Source organism: Acanthisitta chloris, unplaced genomic scaffold, assembly GCF_000695815.1.
Source record: "Acanthisitta chloris isolate BGI_N310 unplaced genomic scaffold, ASM69581v1 scaffold21407, whole genome shotgun sequence".
NCBI lineage: Eukaryota > Metazoa > Chordata > Aves > Passeriformes > Acanthisittidae > Acanthisitta > Acanthisitta chloris.
In genome coordinates, this window is record NW_008684535.1 from 3,283 (window position 1) to 11,819 (window position 8,537).

Consider the following 8,537-nt stretch of genomic DNA (forward strand, 5'->3'; position numbering starts at 1 on the left):
CACAGCTGCATGAGTTACTTTTTGTACATGCTCAACACAACTTTGTGTATTCAAAATTATGTTGAGATCATAGTTAAAGCTGCCAGTGGTTCCCTTCAATCAGGAAAAAAACCCTTTCTAACTGTCTCCATTTTCACAAATCCTTTGACAAACTGCATCAAAGTGGTATTTTGTGTGGGAGGACAGTGTGTGGCAGGAAATACACATTTAAAAAGATTGTGGTTCTCGGGGCATTGCCTTAAATAAAGAAGACATTTGAACCCTGCAGGAATCCGAGTGGATGCAGCCAGAGAGGGATGCAGCAGTGATGAGTAATGGAAGGTGTGGCTTCTGGAACTCACCCACCCTTGAATGAATGAGCTTGTTGGTGTTCTTTTGTGAGCACCTTCTCCACAGTCCCAGCTCAGTGCATGGATGCTGCTGATTCACTGGGGTAGATGCTGTGCTGTCCCCACCTCAGCATAACTACAGTTCACTTTTATAGGAAGGCAATGCACATACCTTCAAACCTGCTAAACACTGCAGGTTTCCAGCCAGGCTGTTTCCTATTCTCATGAATTCAATGCTATGGAAAATGGATTCTTTTCATTTTGATTTAATGGTGTAATAATGTTTACTGCTACAGTTTCTGTGGAATACCTTGAATTTCTGCTTGAAGGAAATATGCTGGAATAAATTTTCTCCTTGTGTTCCTCTCCAGGCCTTTGCACAGTTTGATGCTGAAGGAGATGGCACCGTAGATGTGGAGAATATGCTGGAGGCTCTCAAGAATTCTAGTGGAGCTAATCTTCAGGGGGAGCTTAGCCATGTAATCAGGCAACTGCAAGCTTGTTCACTAGTGCCAGGTATGAGAGCAGAGGAACAAAGCAAATGGTTTCCCAAGTCCTGCCCCATATAAGAGGTGCTGCTTCAATCAATTGCTTGAACTGCTTGCTTGTCCTAATCTTATCCAAACCATATTCCAGAAGGCTCTTGCTTCTCTGCTATCAAACTAGTGAAGTTGCTGTGAATTAAAGATCTCCCATAATTACATGCAGCTAATTTCCTTTCATGAGTAACCACTGTGTTCTTCTCTGTTTGACTGAGGAGTGTCTTGTCCTCATTTGGTTTATCTCACAGACAGACAAGAGTTTCTTGCAGAGTTTTGGTGAGTGCTCAGCTAATGCAGTCTTGTACATGGTAACTGGAGGAATAAATCCTCCATGGAGTCTGTTTCAGGTGATGAGTCATGGACTTTATTATTGTGATTACATTGTTACTCAGCATTTGAAATCCTGATAAAACATAATTCAGGTTTTACAGCACATGGTTCAGAAAAGTGTCAGTTTCCAGAGTTTGATTTCTGGGATCAGTATCTGTTACTGGCTTTCTTTCCAAGCTTTTGATGATAAGTGGCTAAAGGGGATTTGCCTTAAAGGATCAGACAAGACATGCTGGAATTGGCTATAGTAAGTCAGAGGAGAGTACTCATGGAGTGCTATTCCATGCATCTAAATGCACTGGGTTTCTGAGTGCCACTGTTAAGGAGCTGAAATTTCTTACTAAGCTGGTCAGAAGCACTAAGTACCTCTTTGGGAGTAATCCACAATGCCCAAGTGAAATGTTTAGTGTAGCTTAAGGTTAGTAATGTGAGTACATCAGCTTGTTAGCCAAACAGCAGCTGCTTCACTTGGATATGGAAGGTAAGGGTTTGGGACAGCAAAATAAGGGAATTGGCATGGTCAAGTCAGCTGATAGAAGCACAGTATATACTCTGTTGGAAGAGACACACAAGGATCATTGAATTCAGCTCCTGGCCCTGCACAGGACACCCTGTCAATCCCACCCTGTGCCTGAGAGCCTTGTCCAAATGCTCCTTCAGCTCTGTCAGGCTTGGGACCATGACCACTGCCCTGGGGAGCTGTTCCAGTGCCCAAACACCTCTGGGGGAAGAACCTTTGCCTGATATCCAGCCTAACCCTCCCCTGACACAGCTCCAGCCTGACAGGTCCTGTCACTGGTCACAGAGAGCAGAGGTCAGAGCTGCCCCTGCACTGCCCTTTGGGAGGAAGCTGCAGACCCAATGAAATCTCCCCTCAGTCTACCCCAGGCTGAACAGACCAAGTGCCTCAGCTGCTCCTCCTGTGGCTTCCCCTTAGGCTCTTCACCAGCCTCCTGTCTCTCCTTTGGACACTCTCTAATAGCTTTAGTTCTTTCTTACACTGTGGTGCCCAAAACCTCAAGGAAATGATGTCTCTTTCCAGGTTTTATTGATATCTTCTCCGAATCGAAGGAGCGCCTGGGCCTCCACGCCGCGATGATCCTGAGGTTCCTGCACCGGAACCGCATCTCCAGCACAGCCATCCCATACCCAGTGCTGGAGTACTTCAACAACATCTGCACCATGCGCTCCTCTGTCTTGAAGGACTCTCTGGATCGACTTCTCCTAAAGGAGAGAGGTATGGAATGACCTCCTTTGATTTCAGGATGGGGCTGTAGGCATTGTTTGAAGAACAGATTACATATAGACCAAAATGCTTTTTTTGCTGTATCACCTTTGACAGGGTATAGACCAAAACACTTTTTTTGCTGTATCACCTTTGACAGGCATGGTGTTTTATGAAGTTGATCTGCAGGTTTCTGTGGAGTTTTGTTGGGTTTTTGAAGGATTTCTGAATCACCCAGCAGTCTGAGTGACACACTGGGATGTTCTTCTCTTGCTCCTGCCCTGTTTCAGAATGATAGTTGCTAATTGGCAACATTCTCTATTCAGTCAAATGCCTCTCTTAGTTGCTAGATACTTAGTTTCCATGTGAAGGTGAATGTTTTTCTGATATTGACTGTTCAGTATGAAAAGGTAGTTTATTGTCTTGAACCAGAGGTAGTGAATCTTTTCCTGTGTCTCCCATGGGACTGGCCTGGTGGTCTCCCTAGAGCAGTGGCTCCTTTTCTAAACAGCTTCACTTGGTATTTTCAGATTTCTGCACTTCTGTTGAAATAGATCAAGTTACTTAGGGAAACAGTCTGCTTTGTCCCGTAGAATAGCTGAATTGAGGTTTTCTCCATAATAACTTACTTTTTCCTGTCATCTCTTTGTATTTTGGCACAAAAATAATAACGCACTGATGAGACCAGTAATGAAAGGAGGAGATAAAGGCTATTGAACTCCAGGCAGTGGAGGTGTTTTCATTCTGTGAGTGGTAGACTGAGATGATTGCAATTTCATCTGAAGTGAAACTTTTCTGTCTTCTGCTGTGGTCAGTGAGGTAGATTGAGAACTGGCTGAGCAGCAGATCCCAGAGAGTTGTGATCAGTGGCACAGAGTCTAGTGAAAGACCTGTGCTAGTGGTGTCACCTAGGGTTCTATACTGGGCCCAGTATTGTTCAACTTACTCATCGGTGAGGGGACAGAGAGCCTGCTCAGAAGGTCCACTGAAGATACAGAACTGGGAGGAGTGGCTGTTAGTCCAGAGGGCTGTGCTGCCCTTCAGGGGGACCTCTGCAGGTTGGAGAGATGGGCAGAGAAGTACCACCTGAATTTCAACAAGGCCAAGTGCAGGTCCTGCACCTGGGAAGGAATAACCCCAAGCACCGGTACAGGTTGGGCACTGACCTGCTGGATGGCAGCTCTGTGGAGAAGGACCTGGGGGTGCTGGTGGACAATGGGCTGTCCATGAGCCAGCAGTGTGCTCTTGTGGCTAAGAAGGCCAGTGGAACCCTGGGATACATTAAGGAAAGTGTTGCTGTTGCCAGCAGGTCAAGGGAAGAGATCCTGCCCCTCTGCTCAGCCCTTGTGAGGCCACACCTGGAGTGCTGTGTCCAGTTCTGGTCTCCTTAGGACAAGGGGGACATGGAGCTCCTGGAGCAGGTCCAGCATGGGGCAGTGAAGATGATGAAGGCACTTACGAGGGATCTGTGCCTGTTCAGCCGCAAGAAGAGGGGACTAAGAGAGATCTCATTAATGTATACAAATACATGAACAGGAAGTGCCAAGATGATGGATCAGGCTCTGCTCAGTGGTGCAAACCAATAAAACAAGAGGCAGTGGGCAGAAACTGATGCTCAGGAAGTTCCAACTGAATACAAGGAAGAACTTCTTTACTGTGCAGTCACTGAGCACTGAACAGATTGCCTAGAGAGGCTGTGGATTCTCCCTCACTGGATATTCAAGTGCTGTCTGGATGCAATCATGTGCCACGTGCTCTGGGCTGGCCCTGCTTGAGCAGGGAGGTGGGACCAGATGACCCACTGTGGTCCCTTCCAACTTAACTGACTCAGTGATTCAAGTTGTTGTCAGAAACAGTTCTGCAGGAGCTGTGTCCTGTGCCAGCAAGTCAATTGTAGTTATTACAAAGGTATAATGGTTCTCAAAACAAGCCAAAGAAGAATGTCCTGAGTGATTTCTGTCCTTTGCAGAATACCCCAGTGACCTGAACAGTAATCAGGAGTCTGACAAGCTGAAGTCTGTCACCAAGTGCTATACTCACATAGAAACCTCATCCAATTCCGCCGATATCGACAAGATGACGAACGGAGAAACCACATCCTTCTGGCAGTCGGATGGGAGCGCTCGTTCCCATTGGATACGGTGAGCCACACCACCACGTGCAGCTCAGCTTTGGGGTTCTTAGTCCTTAGGTCTGCACCCAGTGGGGTGTTGTGAGAGTTGACCCTGCCAGGTGCCCCCCAAGGCTGCTCCATCACTCCCTTCCTCAATGGCACCGGGGAGAGAAAATGTAACACAAGGCCTGTGGGTCAAGGTCAGGCAGAGCTCACTCACCAATTACCATCACAGGCAAAACAGACTCAACTCGAGGCATTTAATACAATTTATTAAATCACAGTAGGGTAAGGAGAAATAAACCCAAATCTTACCCTTTCTTCTTCCCAAGATTAAGTTCTATTCCAGTTTTCTCTACCTCTTCCCTACCCAGAGGCAAGGGGGTGACAGAGAATGTGGGCTGTTGTCAGTTCGTCACATGTTGTCTCTATCACTCCCTTCTTCCTCATGGAAAGGACTCCTCACATTCTTCCTCTGCTCCAGCCTGGGGTCCCTTCCATGGGAGACAGTCCCCCATGAAGTGCACAGTGTGAGTCCTTCCCACAGGCTGCAGGTCTACGTGAACTGCTCCACCGTGGGTCCTTCCCAATGGGTGCAGTCCTTCAGGAACAGGCTGCTCCAGCATGGGCTGCCTATGGGGTCACAAGTGCTGCCAACAAACCTCCTCCAGTGCAGGCTCCTCCATCCCAGGGGTCACAGGTCCTGCTTCCAGCAGCCTCTCACAGAAACCCCTTGTCCTGTGGCCTCCCCATTGCCAAAACCTTGTCACACAAACCCAGTACAGGTGTAACTGGAAAAAAGCATGGAATTAATGAGTGACAGATGAATGCAGCTGAAGTCATTAATCTCTGCATAAAGTTTAAAGACCTAACCACCAAATAAAAGTTCCCCTGTAAAACACTTCCATCTGCCATGCTGACACGCAACCTCGTGGTGTAGCAAAGCCTGCTGAGCTGTGGTGCAGGTGCAGTGGTTAGTACTTGAATAGAAGGCCTTTACCACTGTCTAGAGGGTTCCATGAAACAGAAATGCTCAATGAAACAGAAATGTTTAGTGTTTTTTCAGTGGTAGATCTGAAAAGGTATACTTTAAAATAGACAAATCTCCTTTTGGTCATTATTGACACCGTTTTTATTCCTGAGGAAGGAATTCTCAGCTGAGAAGCTGAATAGAAAATTCTAGTGTCTCACTCTCAGAGTTGACTGTCTTTTAAGTCAGACTTTTCTAACTTTGGGGTTGCTAATGTGTGAAGCCTTAGGTAATTTCCAGAGGATTTATTTGTGTTTGTAGGGTGGAACATGAGTGAAGCTTAGCTAAAAGTGCCTGACTTACCTTTTCTTTGCGAGAACTGTTTTATCTTCTTTGCTTTGCAGTTTAAAGATGAAACCAGATGTGGTTTTGAGACATCTGTCCATTGCAGTGGCAGCTAATGACCAGAGTTACATGCCACAGCAAGTCACAGTGGCAGTGGGAAGGAATGCCAGCAGTCTCCAGGAGGTCCGAGACGTTCACATTCCAAGCAATATCACTGGCTACGTAACACTGTTGGAAAACGCTAACATTAGTCAGATGTGTGAGTCAATAAAGATACCATTGGGATATTGTTTCGGTGTTCTCTGGAAGCTGAAAGGATGGGTAGATTGTGGAATGATGTGTTGAAGTGTTAGTCATTAGAGATAAAACTTTTCACCTTGGCCTTAGGTTAGAGAAATTGTTTTAATTGTCGTTTAAGTTCTGGTCTAAGTGTCTTCCAAGTCTTTCTCATGTCCTCTCTGTAACTTGGGCTTAGGGTTGAAGAGAAGAATGTCTAAAGATGCATTTTTAGCCTCTCAATTTGAGGACACAAGACAATTTTAAAATCTCTCTCCTTGCAGAGTGTGAGCATATGTTGGCTGATAGTATCTAGCAAAAAATATGCTTCTGAGCAGCTGGGGTTTTTTTGGTAACAAAACTCTGAAGTTGGTGAGATGGAAAGCAGGTTTTATGCTTAGGGTTTTTAAATAGTGTTATTTTTGAGCCTGGTATCTCTGTGGGTGATGTATTGGAATTAATCAGAGGAAAGCTGCTCCTTCCTAAGATGCCTCAGAAATGTTGTCCCTTCAGGTGTTTTTCTCTGAGATGAGCTTTCACTGCCCCAGAAGCAGGCAGCAAGCATGTTGTTCCTCAGAAGTAACTAGGACAATGTCTCTGTGTAAAATGGTCAAGAACTTCTGTGAAAATGTTCATGTAACTTAAAACTTTGCTTTAAGGCTTTACTCCTTTTCCCTATCTCCTCCACAGCCACTCGCTCCCAAGGCACTTCCTGTGTATGTAGTTAGGAAGGTACTGGTGAAATAATCTATTTTTTACTTTGAGGCTCTTTTCCTCCTGTTTTTCCTAATTTCTAGGCATATCATATGTCATGGATCTACAGGCTATTCAAAACCTAAATTTCCCAGGTCATAAGGTGCACAGTGGAGAAACACATGTGTACAGTTGTCCATATGAGGGAGGACTATGCTGCTATTTGTCTGAGAGGTTCTGCAGTAGTTATTGTTTGGAAGATCTGGATTCTTCTAGGTCTAATCCAGCAGAAGAAATGGCAAAAAAATTTGTGTTTTCTGTCTTGACAGATGTACAGATAAACATCAAGCGTTGCCTTAGTGATGGCTGTGACACCAGGATCCATGGGCTCAGGGCTGTGGGTTATCAGAGGGTGAAGAAGGTTGGGGTCTCGGTGTGTGATGCTTCAGCAATCTGGTATTGGTCCCTGCTGACCTCTCTGGTCACAGCTTCCATGGAAACAAACCCAGCATTTGTTCACACTATTTTGCAAAACACTCAGTAAGTACCAAAGTTCCACAGTGTGTGATTTGATTAATTTTTTCATTCTGTCTTTTAAATCCTTCTAGCTCTACTAAGCTAATCTGCCTTGTGTAACTGGTTTTCACTCCCTCCATTAAGGTTGTTTAACATCTTTTTGCCATCACATTGCTCAAATTTTTGATGTTTCTCTTCTCTCTGTTTGCACATACTGGAACAAGTGTCATTCTCCTGTTGTATCTAACCTAGTGTTAAAGCATGACACTGAAACCCACATTTTTTTACCTTTCCTTTGGCTTGTCACAATTCCAAGAAACCTAAAATTAATTCATTTTCATTATTCACTATTTGTAATCAATAAAATTAACCTCTTCCCCTTCATTTCCAGCAGATTTTTGCCTGTGTAATGCCTGGTGATGCATTACATGGGGATAGTCTATGCACTATCTGTGCTTGTGGTGACTGACCATTTTCTGTGTAACATTTCCTTGTCTGACTGCCAAACACTTCTGCTCGATGACTTGAAGGATTGGAATCCTAATAAAATCCCTCCACACCCACATCAGCTTTTATAGAGCTTAGCTAGTATGATGCCACCACACTTAGAGCAGTGCTGTCATTAGGTTAATGAATACCATAGGCTAAAGTCCGTTAAGCCTATCTTTTAATTTGTGCCATCTATGAAATCCCTTCAAAGTTTAGATAACTTCAGACTCACACCTGGAGAAGGTCCATAGTTACAAGCTTTACTGACTCTGAGGGCCTTCAGTTTTGCTACAGCTTAGATATTTTTTAAGAGATATAACATGAGCACTGAGCTGATAAAGCCTGAAAAAGTTGTAACAGAGAAATCTTGGGTAAACATATGCTTTCAGGAATTACAGGGTCAGTGTTTAGCATTATAAAGCAAAACCACCAACCTTTAGTACTGGTTAGAATGACTTCAGTGAAAGCACTTAAAAATTCCCAGTTTTGGTGGTTATTACATGATCTTTAGAATTCACAATAGTTCTGATCTAAGCTCTCTTAGTTTCTGCAATTGTTCTGAAGGAATTCCAAAACAATTTTCCCTTTATTCACAGGCTCTTGCTCAACTCTAGAACAGTTTAAAACAAACCAGTGCTTGGACATTGAGCTCTTTCCAAAGCTGTCACAGATTTAATTCCAATACCCTTGTTTTATTTCATAGAATCAA

General features: G+C 44.4%; 1 protein-coding gene across 1 annotated transcript; it reads left to right on the top strand.

Annotated features, from left to right (window-relative positions):
* Positions 1–700: 700 nt before the first annotated feature.
* LOC103806678 (zinc finger ZZ-type and EF-hand domain-containing protein 1-like) lies at positions 701–7,279 on the top strand (the record flags this gene model as incomplete). The annotated part of the gene is made up of 5 exons (XM_009079387.1): positions 701–845; positions 2,244–2,438; positions 4,396–4,567; positions 5,914–6,113; positions 7,153–7,279. Coding segments are annotated over 5 exons (839 nt in total), but the record flags the coding sequence as incomplete, so codon positions are not given.
* Positions 7,280–8,537: the final 1,258 nt, after the last annotated feature.